Genomic DNA, 19,085 nt, shown 5'->3' on the forward strand with positions numbered 1-19,085 from the left:
TCAGATTGTGTGTAATTTAATGTGTGCTGTAATGTGTGCTGAAAACACTGCAATCTGTATTCAATTATTGTTGTGACGGACCATCCTGACCTTTACTACAGAAAGTATGTGTATTGTTTAATTATTTTTAAACATCTGTTCTTAAATGTATCGCTATGTTTGGTATGTTATGCTGCATTCAAGACACATTAAAAGTTAAATTATACTTCAGCCACTCGCATAATGTTGGACACATTATGACCAAAGTATAAACAGCAGAAGCTAACATATGACGAGTTTAAGACCCTCATGCTGATCAAACTACCAAAATGCTGGATCCCACATTTCTCATAGTGCCAGTCACAATCCTGTTTTGCCTATGTCCTAGAAAATCCACTCCCCCAGTTTGTAACATGACTAAAGAAAACTCAAAACTCTTGAATCAAACATAAAAAACTTTAATTGTAATTTGCTTTCATTTTCAGATAGCCCTTAACTCGAACTCTAAAATGATTGTGTTCCAATAGCATCGTAGCTTCATCCTAAATCACATCAGTTTTTCAGATATTTTTCTTTACGTTTACATACAGACAATAAAGCACTTTATGGTAAACAGTTTAAGTAGAATCCTTGCTAAAACCACAGTAAATGTTATTACTTGAGTAATATGCTGCTGTTTGCATGACATTCAATCTTGCACACCACACACCAGATTAGCAGGCACTGAAATAGCTGGAGAGGGAATAAAATAACAACTATTAGAAACAGATGTGAGGTTACAAGTAACACATTTCAACCATTTGTGCATAAGCCTGTGCACAGAAGTGTCATAGACTTGAAAACATAAATAATAATAATATTAATAATAATAATAATAATAATAATACTAATAATAATAATAATAATAATAATAATAATAATAATAATACCCATTTTCTTAGGCAAGGAGAGATTCAGGTTGTTCATGATGTCCACAAACTCCTTCAGGTTCTTGGTCAAGCGTGCGTTAAACTTTCGCTCCTCACCAACCGTTGACACAGTTCGACCTGCAACACAAAGACAAACATACATGTCATCTACAGAAACTGTGTTCACATGGTGCTGTTACACATAAAAACAATAGATATTTTTAATGCTAATATTTGACAGACAGTTGGAGGAGCATTTTTCTGATCTCTCTTTTAAACAGTTGTGCTTAAACGTCCTAAATCTAAAATAAGGAGATTAAATTGAAATTTAAATTAAATTAATATCCATTCATTTACTAAGAGAAATGAGCAAAACATACATATTTGTGTGAAACATTAATATATAATCTCTACAATTATCAGTTCATTTAAAGGTCTTTCAGTCACTGTGATAAAAAGAGGCCATGGGCTCCATCAGGCAGAATATTTACGAATGGGGAACATTCAGCAGCGTTGTTAGTCTTCACAGCGACTACAAGATATTTTATAATTATTCAGATGTGTGTTTTCAGCCGACCTAAATAGTCATGTGCTGGGTAGACAAGGCACTCATCAGGCAGGGTGAAGATCTTCTCATGAATTGACTGGTAGAGCTTCTTAGAGCAGCCTGAGGTAAAAAGGACAATTTGCAAAGATAAGACAAATCTAAAAGTAGGTCCGTGTTCACATAACAACAACCTTTACACTTTGGGCCAGGGTCTAAGGAATGAAACTTGCAAAAAAACAATGGGTATTTCATTATTAAAACAATGCAAAAGGTTTCACCTACCCTGCTGGAAATCTGTTCTTCCACAGCCTCTGATCAGCAGAGCGTCCCCAGTAAAAGCCATGCTCTGATCCGCTAACACCAGAGTTACACAACCATCAGTGTGTCCTGGTGTCTCTCTCACTGTCAGATACTAGAAAAGTGAAGGGACAACGTGATGAGTTATTCATGTTAATACAAAGTTACATAGACATTAATCTCATACAATGAGGTTTAAATTGCAGGAAGATTGTTCAATTCCTTCGTTGATTTGAATTAAAAGACAGGTTTTACAAAGACAGAACTAAACTTACTGCGAAGGTTGTGGTAAATGAAACTAAAACTCTTCAGTGGAAATGGAAAAATCTTGTATTATATATTGTAGTATTATATATTGTAGTATTATATATTGTAGTATGCATGGCTGTGTCCATAAGCAGCAGCTGCATTATCAAACTCAAAGATTCAAATCAAAATGCTAAACAGACTTATACTGTATTTGTAGTTTTGAAACTAAATCTATATCTTGTCCTTCTCTCTAATATGAGTGCTGTATGGACTGATTTTATGTAATTTAATATCACACATTTCCTTCTTACTTGTTTTCCAAATTTAATCTTGTCTCCCTCTGAAAGGAAGATATCTGCAGAGGCACCACTGAATTTGGAGATGGCACTCTTCAGCCCCACCAGTTGTTTCTTCATCATCCCAGTGCCGGTGACATGGTCTGCATGGCAGTGGGTGTTCACTGTGGGGTTTTAGCAATAACATAATGCGATTAACAGTATAAAAATGAGTGGAATCATTCTATAATGACATGCACATGATATACAGCTTCCCAGGATATCACAGGATATCACATCTCTCTGTCAAGCTACTACTACAGCTACCTGCCACTTTCAGATTGAGTCCCAGTTCATGTATGAGCTTCAGGTCCCTGTCAACTGTCTCCAGAACAGGATCGATGAGGACAGCCTCCTTGGTTTCTGTGTCTGCCAACAGGTAGGTGTAGGTGCAGCTCTCCAATTCAAACAGCTGAAGAGTAAAACAGGTGAGGGCACAAGAATGACTTTGTAATATTTAACAGGAAATAAACTATAATCTATAGCATTATGCACAAGTTACAGACATGCTTTAGACCTGACAATCAAAGCAACAATCATCAATAAGAGTGAACCTACCTGTCTGAAGAGCAGCCCTTTGGTTTGTGTCGCCATCCTGGAGAAGTAATGTTACTCTCTGTTGGTTGCTTGTAGCGGGTCAGTGTTACAGATTAAGCCCTGAAACGAGCGCCTGTTGTCTGTTCCCAACACAATCCTACAGCCTTTTGTAACTGAGAGGCGGGACATGGGCGTCAGAGTCAGGGGACGACACTCCCAAACAAACTACAGACCTGGAATAATGGAAATACATTCAATAAAACATTTGTTTTTATAAAAATCTTGTAAATAACAGTTATTAGAAGAAGTGAGGAGGCACAGACTCCAGCTCTGTGGCTGCTGAAGAGTTTGGACACGCTCCTCTGTATTCACTCACTTTAGCATGATTTGGACTAAACGTAATAAATTCTTTGTACTATAATATATTTATCATCATTCGTATTCATAAAAACACTACTTCTAGTCTGTGTATTATGTTTGAAATGAGTTATTTCAACATGAATAAGCTCCCTGGGGGTGGACGGAGGTCCTGGGGACTCTGACCCAGCACCTTGGACAGCGCTCAGGTCGCTCTGCAGGTTTTACCATGTGAGCCATGTCCTGCTACATATATACATACATATATATATATACATATATATATACAGGGGACTGTACCTTCTCTCCATTTAATTACTGTAGTGATCAGTCTCCACCATTCAGCGGAAACAGGGGCGATTATTTTAAGTCTGATCCGTGATGTGCAACAAACATGAATGCATTATATTGTTAATATTAATAACAAATCACTGAATCCAGTTGATGCTACAGCCTGTTATCGTTTAAAAGCTGATGCTGGTCCAATGGCTCTGTCATGATGACTCTGCGGTTCACAGACTGTGTGACTGTATTATCCAGTCTGATATAAACTCTGTCACTGCAGCAGAAGAAGGTGAATTTGCAAAACAAACAAGTTCTGCATATTCGGATTTTTGGACCATAGCACACAGGTTGATACTTCTGTGGAAACCAATCCTGTTTTAAACACCAACCATTGTTTTGTGAACACTTTATATGTGACTATGCTTTCACAATGACATGGATAATTTACATAATGCAAACACTCTGCTCCATCTCTTTTCACATTTCTCTCTCACGCACTATCACAAGACGCTGAGGAGGAGGACGTGCATCGTTACCACACGTTTCATTCCTGTTACATTTTGCACAGTCATTCTTGTGCCCTTACCTGTTCTGCTCTTCAGCTGTTTTTACCTGGAGAGCTGCTCCTTACACCTACAGGCGGCGCCGTGGGTGTGAATTCAAACTATGTGGTACGTGAATCCATGCCCATCCAACCACTTAAGTTAAGTTAAGTTAAAATTAAGGTTATTTAAATTAAATCCTGCCGTGTGTTATTATGCGATTATTGTTATTATAGTCATACTACACAGTTACGCGTCGTTGTGGTTAGATTGTGGGTTGAGATGTCGTCGGCACCTTTCCTTCTCTTTCTTGGTAAAATCCGCAGTAAGAAATGTTAATGTTATATTTGACTTGTCTGGACGATAAGTGTTTAACTTTGATTTGTTCCTGACATTTTCCACATTTACATTTAGTTATGCTTGCACGCGAACTTGAAAGTAAAGCGCTCTAGAAAGAGCTGTTTCACTTTCATTATGCAAGATGTTTTTAAGGTTTGACATGCTGCTGCATTTTGGCTCATCAGGAGGGGTTTGATTGGTGCATGCTTGATTAATGCTTTGACTCTCTGACATCTTAACCACTGTAAAACACTTTTCACACATCTTAGTAAAACTTCTCTGGATCATTTACTTGTGGTCCAGAATGGAGATGCTAAACTCTTGTCCAGGGAGTATGTAACTCAAATCCCTTTACACTAGCTGTCTAACAAATTCAGAATTAAATCCTTGTTAATATCTTCAGATACCTGCATATTTACTTGACTCTTTAACTCCTCATCTTTTTCAACTCATCAGTTTATACTTGACATTGGAACTTTAAAGGAACATCTCTACAAGAGATTTGTCTCATAAATTCCCTTCTAAATTCTGTAATCCTTAACAACACAGGTGTGTAAAAATAGACAAACAACACATTTAAAATTAATCCAAAAACGCAAAACTGTAATAGTGTTTTTTTTCCTCATACAAATTATTAGCACTCATCTCCAACTCTAATAAAAAGACCTGATTGCATTCCAAAAAACACCATCTATTCAAATAAATATCTTTACATTTACAGACAATCATGGCACTTTCTGAGCACTTTCACGGCAATTCTACTGAATATTATAATTATTTGGCTGTAATGTAGTTAATTAAAATGTCTTCTGTAGCAGGACATTCAGAGTTCATGTACTCCACAAACCAGATTAGCCGGCACAGAAATATCTGCAAAGTGAAAGAAAAAAATTTTCAGCACCAGAATAAATTTCAATAATTTGTGCATTAGACTGAAAATATTTTGGCACAGGAATTATATCAGCTATCAGAGCAAAAGTGATGATTGGACCGTCCAATACAAATGCTTTGTTACCTATTTTGTGTGGCTTGGGGAGATTCAGGTTGTTCATGATGTTTACAAACTCCTCCAGGTTCTTGGTCAAGCGTGGGTTAAACTTGCGCTCCTCACCAACCGTTGACACAGTTTGACCTGATACACAAACACAAACACAGCCCAATATTTGTAACATTATTTATAAGCATTGACGGATATTTAATAGATTGTGAGATTGGTATTTTTTTTATCTTGTGTCATTTTATATGTAGTCATAATGATAACTGACTCATGGTACAAGGTATTTTATAATCATACAGATGTGTGTTTTCTGCCAACCTAAGTAGTCATGTGCTGGGTAGACAAGGCACTCGTCAGGCAGGGTGAAGATCTTCTCATGAATTGACTGGTAGAGCGTCTTGGCGCAGCCTAAAATAAACAGAGAATGCAGGTTGCACAGATAAGAGAACAGGTAACTAATGCTAATACTGCCCTCCTGTGTTCATCTAACATAAAAGAAAACAAGTTTTCAATTTCAGAAACAGTTTAGGTAATAAAAATCCCATTACAACATTAATGTGAGATTATTAAAACAATGCAAAAGGTTTCATCTACCCTGCTGGAAATCTGTTCTGCCACAGCCTCTGATCAGCAGAGCGTCCCCAGTAAAAGCCATGCTCTGATCCGCTAACACCAGAGTTACACAACCATCAGTGTGTCCTGGTGTCTCTCTCACTGTCAGATACTAGAAAAGAGAAGGAACAAGGTGATTTCAACAAGCAACAGCAAATGATGTGTTCCGTCAGTGATCTGTTTCTCTGTAACAGATGATATACTGACATAGATGTATGTATGGGTGTGTCTGTAAGCATTGCATTACTGAAATAAAAAAGAGTGAATTTAAAGAGTTTAAAAGAATCTATTGTAGTGTAATTTTAAAAAGCCAATACAGTCATTCTCTTTATAATAAAAATAGGCTGTCCAGCATGTTCCATCCCTTTCCTAATGGTCTCTAATTACTATTGTTAGAGCTTCTGATTAGGTCTTAAGGGGATAACAAGCAACTGTAATAAAAACAAACAAACAAACAAACAAAAAAAAACCCCACACAGACACATGTCCTTCTTACTTGTTTTCCAAATTTGATCTTGTCTCCCTCTGACAACTGGATATCAGCAGAGGCGCCACTGAATTTGGAGATGGCACTCTTCAGCCCAACCAGTCTTTTCTTCATCAGCCCGGTGCTGGTGATGTGGTCTGCATGGCAGTGGGTGTTCACTATCAAAAAAACAGGATACAGTGGTTAATTATAGGGTTTGACAATAACCTAATCCCATCATTAAGGGCAGTGGAGTTGTTTTGCTTTGTTTTACAAAGCACCACTATCCAAGAAATTTCTGGTTTTAAATACCAGTTGTGCAAATACATTTGTGTATTTGAGGGATATTCCAAAAAAGCATATTTTAGGGCTGCAACTGCAATGCTGAGAAACCATTTTCTTAAGGTTATCACACAGTCAGAACCTCGTACTGGTCTATACCTATTCCAATACAATAATATAAAAACACTACTCCTCAGCAACATGTGCAGAATTGTCAGTAAAGAAGATGGGAAACATATCACACAGATAAGCTACAAGAAGACAGCTACCTGCCACTTTGAGATTGAGCCCCAGTTCATGTATAAGCTTCAGGTCCCTGTCTATGGTCTCCAGGACAGGATCAATGATCACAGCCTCCTTGGTCTCTGTGTCAGCCAGCAGGTAGGTGTAGGTGGTGCTCTCCAACTCGTACAGCTGGACAGTAAAACAAGTAAGAATGACTCAGCAATAAAAGCAGGAGGGTAAATTGTAATTATACACAAATGATGTCATTATGGTGTAAGTTTGGGTTTGATCCAGAGATAGTGAGAGGGGAAAAAAGAACTGTGACACATTAGGATGTGAAGTAAATAGTTAATGGAACATGTGAGTTTCTTTAAACACTTGTAAAGCTTGTTGTTTTAATTGAATATAGTCCAACTTCATATACAGCTTAATAGAGTAAAATACGGTGAATTATTATCTGTCTGTTTACTTCAAGTTGAATAAAGTTAACAAATGACTTCGTGCATTTCATTGTGAAACTTTATGACTTTCAAAACATAACAATAGTCAAACTATGTGGGAAAAACAATAAGCTGAGGCTGAATAGTTTGTTTAATGTGCCGCTATTAGCACAGTCATACTTTTTACTGTAAAGTTATTTTAAACTGGACAAAACACAGTAGTTATATTTATTTACACGACAGTGTCACAGAGACACAAACACAACAGTGAACTGAGTCGATTATACAGTTTCTATCCAAACCACTGAGCAGACTGAACACAGTAATGGATGTTTAACTTAACTAAACTTAACTATAACACTCTAACATTATAATAATTAATCATATTAGTTAATTAGATCGAGCTGAAACAAATGCAGCTTTGACAGTTATGCTAACGGCTAGCTCGGTCAAGCTAACTTCCTGCTACTGTTAGCTCAGCGAAAATGTTCATAAACGTTGTTTTTTCGTGTTGACATGACATAAACAACCTAAACTGAAACACTCAAACATGCATGAACGTGAACCTACTTGTCTGAAGAACAGTCCTTTGGTCGACGCCATGCTGGAGCAGCATCTTCTGCTGGTAGCTTGGAGCGGCTCTAAGACAGCCCTTACGCCGGGACAGAAGCGCCGGCTGTCGGCTGCTGTGCAGCTCAAACTCTCGGTGCTTGTTCTGAGTCTAAGCCCGAGAGCCAGAGCCCGTTGAACCGGCTTCACCCTGTTGATCACCGAGCACATTGTCACCAGTCGGTATTTTCACTGAATGCACTACAGGTGAATATCTTCAGATGGACAAATGTCTTGAACCGGATCAGACGAACGCAGACATCAGACAGGCTGCAGCCTGGATCAGGTCCGAGCAGCTGGCTTCGGTCCTGTAGCAGATAGATCGAGGAAACGCTGACTTTAGTCCACTTAGAAGCTAAACTTTGACCTTTCTGTGACCTTTTAGACTTTAACAGAGTCTCTCACTTTGAGAGCAGCTATATTTGGTACCAGCACCACTGTTTAAACTGTGGAACAACAAGGAGGCTGTGCAGCTTGGGTTCCGTGCAGCTTGGGTTCCGTGCAGCGCCTCCTCTGGGTGTTTTAACATGAAAACTGCCCTAATAAATAAAGTGGACTTCACCTTACAAGAAAACATAATGTATAGTTATGATCATTCTCAGCTCTGTAGAATGAGAAACACTGAACAACTGTCTTAAATATTTTATTTATAAGGGTTAATAACAAAATAGAGTACATTATCACAAACTCTGAGAAAAGTTCAGCCGCAGGTGAGCTTTGTTATTTTTATTTTAAAAATAACATATGAGCTAAAAAAATAATAAAAAATACATTTATTAATCTGCTAGCATGGTGTCACTTCGTCTTGTAGTGTTTAATATTAGCATGGAGCCCCCCCTCCCCATGTTACAATAAAATGTTTATGTAAGTTGTGTCTGAATTGAAACGTTACCTATAAAACACTGCAGAACTGTGACATGCTTTTGTTTCTAGTCTCCTAAAAGACAGTGTTAAAAGAAAGACATGGAAAAGCTTTGAGGAGAATAGACTTAGAGGCAAATGTGCTGTTGCAGCTGTTAAAGATTTTGAAAGGACTGAACAGGAGGCGCATTTAAAGAAACCATAACTATATAAACTAAAGTATTATAATTTTCAAATAATAATTATGTTATGACATATTTTATATAATCTTTATATATAACTCTAGAAAAGATCAGTGCTCTGATATAAATATATATATATATATATATATATATATTTTTATTTAAAATATTGGGCATCAGCCTTAAAGCCAAGCTAGACAATTTGCTGTAAATTCTGCATGTTGCCCATATAGGAATCCACTTCTCCTGAGTATTGCTGCAGAAGCAGGTCAGGTGGCATTACTTTCTATAGTACTGTTAAATGCAGGAGCAGCGTACATGACTGTTGAGATAAACTTGATCAGAGAGACTCTATCTAAACAAGCAGGCTGCCAGCACAACATTAAATATGCATCTGGCATTTTGCAGGCACGGAAGTCAACAGGAATAAAGTTCTATGGTCTTGTGAGATCAAAATAAATCTTTCTAAAAGCAATTTTTTGAATCAGTGCAGTGTTGATTTAGCTAAGCCAACTTAAATGTGGTAATTCATTTGCCTTTTTTGTCTTTGTAGTAATGCATTTTTCCTTTGACGGAAAGAGTATATTTTGAATTCTAAATTCTTTCAATCAACATTATTTACTTTGCTTACTACTAAGTGAGCTGTTACAACAGCTATTCAAATATACAGCATACATTTACATACAGACAATAAAGCACTTTAAGGTAAACAGATTTGAGGTAATCATTACTAAAAACATAATAAATGTTAATAATTTTACAATGATGCAGTTAATTAAAATGCTGGCTTTTGCAGGACATTCAGTCTTGTACTCCACAAACCAGATTAGCAGGGACTGAAATATCTGGAAGGGAAAAAGAAAAACAAATCATCACGAGGAGCAGGAAATATTATGACGCAGAATTTATACTTACTAACAGAGTATGAGGTACTGTATAATATCATTTTATTAATACCTATTTTCTTTGGCTTGGGGAGATTCAGGTTGTTCATGATGTTCACAAACTCCTCCATGTTCTTGGTCAATCTTGGGTTAAACTTGCGCTCCTCACCAACCGTTGACGCAGTTCGACCTGATACACAAAAACAAACACAGCTCAGTATGTCAACTATAGTAACTGTGGGCTTAATGTTGACACATATGAAAACAAGCGATGGATTATAAATAATGGAATTTTATACTGAATGTAAACAAATAAATACAGTGGCAAGAAAACGTAAGCATCTTCTTCTTGTGTGGAACAAACTCAAAAGGTTTGAGTGGTTTTGTCAGTCAAAGTAGATCTAGTCTACACCTCCAAACTAATTTCCTTAACTTATGCTAACACCTGACTCCAATTAGCATTTTTGAGGTCATCATTATTGTTCTCATTAAAGACATAAAATCAGATGAGAATTATATTGTGTTATTATGTTAGGCACATATATATTACCTTATATATTACTCTACAAGGTATTTTATAATCATTCAGATGTGTGTTTTCTGCCAACCTAAGTAGTCATGTGCTGGGTAGACAAGGCACTCATCAGGCAGGGTGAAGATCTTCTCATGAATGGACTGGTAGAGCGTCTTAGCACAGCCTAAAATAGACAACAAAAAAGACAACATTTTTCACAGTTTAGACATATGAATAAGACAACTAGTCCAATACTGCCCCCTGTGTTCAAATATCAAAAAAAAGCTTTCTCTTTACACTGGTGGCTATAGAATAAAATTGCAGAAAAAAAGATTATTAAAACAATTCAAAAGGTTTCGTCTACCCTGCTGGAAATCTGTTCTTCCACAGCCTCTGATCAGCAGAGCGTCCCCAGTAAAAGCCATGCTCTGATCCGCTAACACCAGAGTTACACAACCATCAGTGTGTCCTGGTGTCTCTCTCACTGTCAAATACTAGAAAAGAGAAGTGACAAGGTGATTTTAATAAGAATCTGTAACCAAAAGGTTTTGTTAATTATGTGTTACATGTTGATACAGAACCAAATTGTGTGAGCGTGTCCATAAGTAGTACATTATCAAACTGAAACACAGTCACAAAAATGCTAAAAAGTCTGCAGTTTACATTTTGAAACGCTGATGGATCCAAACTTGTACATACAGTAGTACTTCTCTCTCAAGTGAGGGTTTGTGCATTTATTTTAATGTAATATGTCAGAGATTACAGTCCTTCTTACATGTTTTCCAAATTTGATCCTGTCTCCCTCTGACAGCTGGATATCAGCAGAGGCACCACTGAATTTGGAGATGGCACTCTTCAGCCCAACCAGTTTTTTCTTCATTTGCCCAGTGCTGGTGATGTGGTCTGCATGGCAGTGGGTGTTCACTATCAGAAAATGAGCACAGAATGCTTCACCACAGGGTTTGACAAACACTCTATATGACATACTGTCTATCAAATACATTAGAAAAGTAAAAAATAAATACATAAAAGCATGGATAGCATCCAGGGCTATAATAACAATGTTCCTGAGAAATGTTTGTAGAATCACCAACAGACTTTGCTGCAATATGGTAATATGTAATGTCTTTGCTAACATAGTGGTCGAAAAAGAAGATGGTGACTGATTTTTTAAAGTTATCTGAAATATCATAACATATCTATATTACAGGATACCACATCTCTCTGACAAGCTAAAAGAGTACGGTTACCTGCCACTTTCAGATTGAGTCCCAGTTCATGTATGAGCTTCAGATCCCTGTCAACTGTCTCCAGTACAGGATCGATGAGGACAGCCTCGTTGGTCTCTGTGTCTGCCAACAGGTAGGTGTAGGTGGAGCTCTCCAATTCAAACAGCTGAAGAGTAAAACAGGTGAGGGCACAAGAATAACTTTGTAATATTTAACAGCAAGATGGAAACAGGAAGTAGGTAGTAATTGCCCACCTATCAGCCAACGTTGTTTGCTGTGTATATGAGTGAGAACGTGACAGAGATAAAGGTAATAAGAGAGAAACAGGAAACATTATACTTTGGAGTCACCTGATAATAGTTAACATTAATTAAATATTTGATAATTATGTCTGTCCTCCTCATTGCCTGAGATGGAATGAGAGATAAATGAAGTAAGGAAGAGATGAAGCAGATTGTGATGTGGATGTGTTACTTGTCGATGCTAACTGTGTTCACTCTTTGACCACTAACACACAAAACTTTCCAATCTATAGCAGTGTGTATAAGTTGTGCACTACATTAAAAATTCATTCTGTAACATGACAACAAGCCTAGCCAGTGTGGGATTATATGATGAGACAGAAGACACTGACACAGCATAAATCCACAGTACTGGGAGAGTTTTTCAAAGATGACTGGGTCAGGTGGTGGGTGAGGCAACTTGTATGGCAGCTCTGCCTTAATGTCAGTGTGGGTTTTGTGTGTGAATGGGAAGAAACATTGTAAAGTGCTTAAGCCAATAACAATACAATTTACATTTAAATTGAATTTGCTTAGTTGTCACAGACATATTTAAACTTTTGACGAGGACCTGTGAGAGCTACAAATCCAAAAAGGGGAACTTGAGTTGTTTGGTTGGTTGGTTAGCTGTTGCTTCCAGGGTCAGGAATGAATTGTTGAGGTGAAACCTCACCTATGTTCCGCTACAGTAATAGTCTATATCAGACTAGATAACACAGATACCTCTGTCAACTGCAGAGTCATCATGACACAGCCAAAACATTGTGTTTCAAATTTAATGACAACTAATTAACTTGTGACCATCTCACAAATGCGTCAGTTGTTGCTCATAGTTACAACAGTTGCTGGAACAGAAAGAGAGCATGTTTCCTTCTCAATACCACACCCCTTACTGCAAGTCATATGTATTAATTAGGTCTTAAACATTAAGTGATTTCTAACATGCATGCACACACACACACACACGCGCGCACACAACCATTTCTGCAGATCTTTCTAATAAATGAATCATGTGTAAATGCTGGTTGTTGAGAAAATCTCTTTCAACAATTTCCCATATTGCATAAGTGACATTTTTGAGCCAGTGTTTACAACCCAACCAACATCTGCACAGCATATGACACTCACTGTCTTTAGGCACTTTATTCATATGAAAGAAAAACTTGAGTGTTTATGCTAGTCTGCTAGTTTAAATCAACATTGACTATATACTGTACGTGTACGTATCAACTCCATCTCAATGCCCATGTATTGTCTATTAGCAGTGCAGGGTGTGGTAACAAATGTGACAGAGATAAGCTAATATAAAGACTAAAAAAACTATGGGTATGATCGGAGACCAGTGGGAATCACGAGGAAAGCTGCACCCTGCGTCTATTTATAGTACGTGACATGTACTCAAACAAGACTGAAACAGAGTATTTATACTTTACTATTTACTGCTGTTTACACTTTTAAACCACACTGTGTGCTCGCTTCCGGTTTCCAGCCGCTGTCGTAACTACGAGCAACCAGCGACACATTCTGAAGACGGTCACCAATTAACATGGGCACTGTTAAATTTACAACACCGAGCATCACTTTATCAAACAAAAGTAATAAAAGTAGAATCTGTTTGTTTGAAAAAGTAATCAAAACAATCCCAAAATCTAAACTACAACTTAGAATATTACTTATACTTAGGTGATAGTATCTAAGTTAGCCTTAGTCAACTTAAACCTGACTACATCACTTGTATTACCGTTAGCTAGGTAATAATAATTAGCTTAGCTAGAAGGGAATTGTTTACAAACATTTTTTTATATCGTCACGTTTTTGAAGCTGACAACTTAAGAAACAATCATAACTGAGAGTGAACCTACTTGTCTGAACAGCAGTCCTTTGGTTTGCGTCGCCATCCTGGAGCAGTAAAGTGACTTTCAGCTGGTTGTTCGCACCGGGTCAGTGTCGGAGATGACGCCGGGTAAGCAGCTCCTGTTGTCCGCTGCCCAGCACCAAGCTCCGGCTTTTATTTACGTCGCAAGTTTCTCTGACAGCTGCTGACTAAGAGGCGTAACAAGCACGTCAGAGGCGACACTCCCTAACAAACCTGTCCCAGGGAGCCATGAGCTGATAGAAATAAAAAAAAATAAAAGCACATTTGGAAACTAGGAATTTTTCTTCCATGCATCATGTGCACATCAGCTGAGTGATGTACCACCAGGTTCTGCCTTATTTACTTTGTGCATGCTCCCCCTTGGGCACATAATAAACAGATCTCAAGGCGTTTGTCTTATCATATTGCTCTTTTAACCATAAACATACAACAAATCTGTCTTTTTCCACATGGCCATCAAAATTTGATGTGCGATTTTTCTGCTACTTAATGATGAAAAACTACTTATTTGTGAGTTCTGAGCATAAATTCAAGCAAACAAGGTTTTAAAGAGGCACTGCATTTAGGAGTTTTGTTTGTACAGTATTTGACACCTAGACATGTATTTACAACATGGTAGTAGTGACTTAACCACTGAATGTAAATGGTATAGTTAGAAAATTATAAATTATAATGAAATGACCAAGTGTTCACAAATACTGAACTAACCCTTTAACTGAACATCCTTACCAGAGCTTTCCTTTTTATAAATTCTGTAGCTGATGATAATACAGGTGTATAAAAAGTAAAAAAACAAACAAACTTACATTTAAACTAATATTATCATGTACAAATTATTAGTGCTCATCTCCAACTCTAAAATTGACCAGATTGCATTCGAAATACACATCTTTTAATTTACATACAGATGTTAAAAGCACATCTTGAGCAGTTCCAGGGTAACTATACTGAAAAAACAATGTAAATGTCAGTCACTTTGCTGTGATATAGTTGATTAAAATAGTGTCTTTTGCAGGACGTCTCAAATTTCATGTACTCCACAAACCAGATTAGCAGGCACTGAAATATCTGCAAAGTGAAAGGAAAAATGTTTTTTTAGCACTAGAATAAATTTCAGTCTGTGCAAAAAATATATATTTGGTTACAGAGCATAGCTGGTGATTTGACTGTACTATAAAAATGCTTTGTTACCTATTTTGTCTGGCTTGGGGAGATTCAGGTTGTTCATGATGTTCACAAACTCCTCCAGGTTCTTGGTCAAGCGTGGGTTAAACTTGCGCTCCTCACCAACCGTTGACACAGTTTGACCTGATATACAAAGACACACACAGCCTAATAGGTAATCTGTGGTAACTGTGAGCTTAATTTGTATTTACATTTAGTTATTCAAAGTGACTTACAAGGTACAGGGTAACTTACAAGGCAGAGTAAGAGGTCTTGCCTAAGGACCTCTACTGAAGGTAGGCCACACCCGGGGTGATGTTACAACTACACTATCCAGCCCATAATTGACTTGTGAAAAAACGTATTTACAGATCTTGAATGCACCATTATGGATCAGAATATTCACTGATAATTTTAGTATAGTACAGTAGTAATATATTAATATTGTGCAATTTTTTGACTGCTTTCTATGCACAACGTTCACTCAAGTTTGTTTTTTTGACAATAAAGTAGACTTTGAGTGTATCAGTGTATTATTTTGCTGGATTACCATTTTCCTAATGTTGTGCCATTTTGTAAATTATCAGTACAATAAAACTATTTTTGCAAAGCCACTTTTCACTCTTGTGACTAATACAGATATGTGTTTTCAGCCAACCTAAGTAGTCATGTGCTGGGTAGACAAGGCACTCATCAGGCAGGGTGAAGATCTTCTCATGAATTGACTGGTAGAGCTTCTTAGCGCAGCCTAAAATAGAAAGATTTTGCAGTGATCAGAGAACAGGTAACTAATATAATACTGCCCCCTTGAGTTAATCTAACATAAAAGAAAATAAGCTTTCAATTTCAGTCAAAGTGTAGGTAATGAAAATCCTTTTACAAAATTAATGTAAGATTATTAAAACGATGCAAAAGGTTTCATCTACCCTGCTGGAAATCTGTTCTGCCACAGCCTCTGATCAGCAGAGCGTCCCCAGTAAAAGCCATGCTCTGATCCGCTAACACCAGAGTTACACAACCATCAGTGTGTCCTGGTGTCTCTCTCACTGTCAGATACTAGAAAAGAGAAGTGACAACTTGATGTATTACAAACAACTGTAACTGAAAAGTTCTGTCAGGGATTAGTTTCTCTGTAACAGACAGTCTCTGTATACTGACATAGTTCAAAAATGTATGGGTAAAGTATGTAAAGTATGTATGGGTGTGTCCGTGAGCAGCACATTACCAAACTGACAGACAGTCCCATTAAATGCTAAGAAGCTGTATATAAAAATGGTAATTTACATTTTGACAAGCCAACAGATCTAAACCTATACATTTAATATATAATATAATACATAGTACTTTTCTCTCAAGTGAGGGTAGTGTGCATTTATTGTTAATGTAATAAGTCACACACTCCTTCTTACTTGTTTTCCAAATTTGATCTTGTCTCCCTCTGACAGCTGGATATCAGCAGAGGCACCACTGAATTTGGAGATGGCACTCTTCAGCCCAACCAGTCTTTTCTTCATCAGCCCAGTGCTGGTGATGTGGTCTGCATGGCAGTGGGTGTTCACTATCAAAAAAACAGGATACAGTGGAGTCATTTTGTGATTATATGAATATCATGTTAATGCTTTTCAAAGTTTCAAAACATTTTTTGTAATGTACTAATATTGACACATGATGAACAGAACAATATAAACACACAATGTACATGTAACTTTATTCCAGGAGTATAAGGACTTCATAAAAATGTAACCATATATACAACTTTTCTTAGGTTTATTAGGATAATGTGTAAAGTGCTTGTAAATGTATTACACAAAGAAGAAAACCTTTGTATGAATTTGTGGAATGAAACATCAGTTATACTACAAGAAGACAGCTACCTGCCACTTTGAGATTGAGCCCCAGTTCATGTATGAGCTTCAGGTCCCTGTCTATGGTCTCCAGGACAGGATCAATGAGGACAGCCTCCTTGGTCTCTGTGTCAGCCAGCAGGTAGGTGTAGGTGGTGCTCTCCAACTCGTACAGCTGGACAGTAAAACAAGTAAGAATGACTCAGCAATAAACAACAGGAAAGAAAACAAACAAAGCTGTCCCATGTGTTTCTGTTTGTGTGTGAGATACAGACACAGATAAAAGAATTAAGAAAGAAATATGACATTTTATGATGTGGAGTTGATTAATTTAAAATGTTAGTCTCTTTGACTATTTGTAAACTAGATCTACTGTACATATAGATTTGTTAAGCTCCATGGACAATTGTGTACAGTTTTTCTCAGTTTCGATTTTATAGTTTTGTACTATTCCATTTTATTTTATTCTCTATAGTTCAACTTTATATTCAGGTTAATAGATATTTATCATCATGACAGAACCACAACAGTGCAGTTTACAGACTATATTATTACACATGTTACTAACCAAACCACTGAGCAGACTGAACACAGTAATGGATGTTTAACTTAACTAAACTTAACTATAACACTCTAACATTATAATAATTAATCATATTAGTTAATTAGATCCAGCTGAAACAAATGCAGCTTTGACAGTTATGCTAACGGCTAGCTCGGTCAAGCTAACTTCCTGCTACTGTTAGCTCAGCGAAAATGTTCATAAACGTTGTTTTTTCGTGTTGACATGACATAAACAACCTAAACTGAAACACTCAAACATGCATGAACGTGAACCTACTTGTCTGAAGAACAGTCCTTTGGTCGACGCCATGCTTGAGCAGCATCTTCTGCTGGAAGCTTGGAGCGGATCAAAGCCGGTCCTTACGCCGGGACAGAAGCGCCGGCTGTCGGCTGCTGTGCAGCTCAAACCCTCGGTGCTTGTTCTGAGTCTAAGCCCGAGAGCCAGAGCCCGTTGAACCGGCTTCACTCTGTTGATCACCGAGCACATTGTCACCAGTCGGTATTTTCCACTGAATGCACTACAGGTGAATATCTTCAGATGGAGAAATGTCTTGAACCGGATCAGACGAACGCAGACATCAGACAGGCTGCAGCCTGGATCTTGAATTAAGTGTTGTCCGTGACCTTCGAGACGATAAAGGTGCCTCTAACTTGTTCTGCATTCATATTAGATACCATCACCCGTGTAAGTGACTCAGATCAGGGCACCACACGCATGGATCCTTATTTTCGGTTTTTGCGCACGACCGTCATCCATGCGCGCTCATGACGCACACGTTGCACAATCCCAGAGTAACTTGGAGCCGCTGCCTACGTGACTGTGGACAGTAAGTGGATCACAGAGTTTCTAACCATACAAGCAGCCTGCAATCACAACATAAAAAGGTGCATCTGAGATTTTGCAGAACCTGAGAGACCAAAATGGATCTCTTTCTCCAACAGACTAGAGATGCCTCTCAGGTAACATACATGTAGTGTTTCTTTCATCTGTTTCTCAAGACAACCATCTCTAGACCTGATCAAACATGATTTTTTATGTCTTTATTGAACACATTAAACAAGTTAAACATATAAAGTTAATAGTAAAAGTAAATAGTAAGTGAAACCTTTTTTAATTATTGACTGAACCACTTTTTGGTACTTGGTGTTGCTGTGGATTACACCTGCATAAACTCAGGTGAAGTTGGGTGATTTAACAGGACAATGACCATAAACAGCAGTAAAGTAAATGTTCTAAAGAATGGCATCTGGGACACAATATCTGCCTTATGAAGTGGCACAGTCAAACTCATTGGAGAAGCTGTGGAGTGACCTCAAGAGAGCTGTTCACACCAGAAATCGTAAAAATAGGAGCTATAAAGCAGTTCTATGATGAAGAATGGTCAAAAGTTCCTACTGAACATTGTTTGGTCTAATCCACAGCCTGACGTTATTGCTTCCAAAGGTGGTTCAGATCACATTTCATAACCAATTTATACAGAAAACCAGGAAATTGTAAATAGGTCACTTAACTTTTTCAGTTTTTTGCCACTGTATAAATGAATAAAACTAAATCAATGTTTAAAAGCCACTCAGTATAAACTAAAACAGTTTAGATATTCAAACTAAATGTTCATTAATGAACAAAAACAGGTAGATACAGGCGATTTGTGTCTCAGTTATAAGTAACAGGCTGTGAAA

The 19,085-nt window shown here is 37.5% G+C and overlaps 1 protein-coding gene and 1 pseudogene across 6 annotated transcripts in view; both read right to left on the reverse strand.

The window, feature by feature from the left end:
- Positions 1 to 18,155, reverse strand: part of LOC113169532 (persulfide dioxygenase ETHE1, mitochondrial-like) — a 32,254-nt gene extending 14,099 nt beyond the window's left edge. Inside the window, exons 1-7 of one of the 6 annotated variants that reach the window (XM_026371012.1) lie at positions 17,683 to 18,155; positions 16,872 to 17,016; positions 6,481 to 6,629; positions 5,967 to 6,096; positions 5,691 to 5,780; positions 5,391 to 5,507; positions 4,951 to 5,245 (exon numbers count right to left, since the gene is read on the reverse strand). In XM_026371012.1, coding sequence (XP_026226797.1) covers positions 5,199 to 5,245; positions 5,391 to 5,507; positions 5,691 to 5,780; positions 5,967 to 6,096; positions 6,481 to 6,629; positions 16,872 to 17,016; positions 17,683 to 17,892 — 888 coding nt within the window. In that variant the 5' untranslated portion in view covers positions 17,893 to 18,155 and the 3' untranslated portion in view covers positions 4,951 to 5,198. Of the gene's footprint in view, positions 1 to 4,950; positions 5,246 to 5,390; positions 5,508 to 5,690; positions 5,781 to 5,966; positions 6,097 to 6,480; positions 6,630 to 7,001; positions 7,147 to 7,967; positions 8,510 to 9,725; positions 9,895 to 10,006; positions 10,124 to 10,541; positions 10,632 to 10,811; positions 10,942 to 11,222; positions 11,372 to 11,697; positions 11,843 to 13,819; positions 14,902 to 15,024; positions 15,142 to 15,655; positions 15,746 to 15,923; positions 16,054 to 16,406; positions 16,556 to 16,871; positions 17,017 to 17,682 lie in introns of those variants that run through there. The other 5 variants (XM_026371017.1, XM_026371011.1, XM_026371018.1 and 2 more) reach the window with 5 other exon arrangements.
- LOC113169534 lies at positions 458 to 3,056 on the reverse strand (annotated as a pseudogene).
- Positions 18,156 to 19,085: the final 930 nt, after the last annotated feature.

The sequence above is a fragment of the Anabas testudineus genome, chromosome 16, assembly GCF_900324465.2.
Source record: "Anabas testudineus chromosome 16, fAnaTes1.2, whole genome shotgun sequence".
NCBI lineage: Eukaryota > Metazoa > Chordata > Actinopteri > Anabantiformes > Anabantidae > Anabas > Anabas testudineus.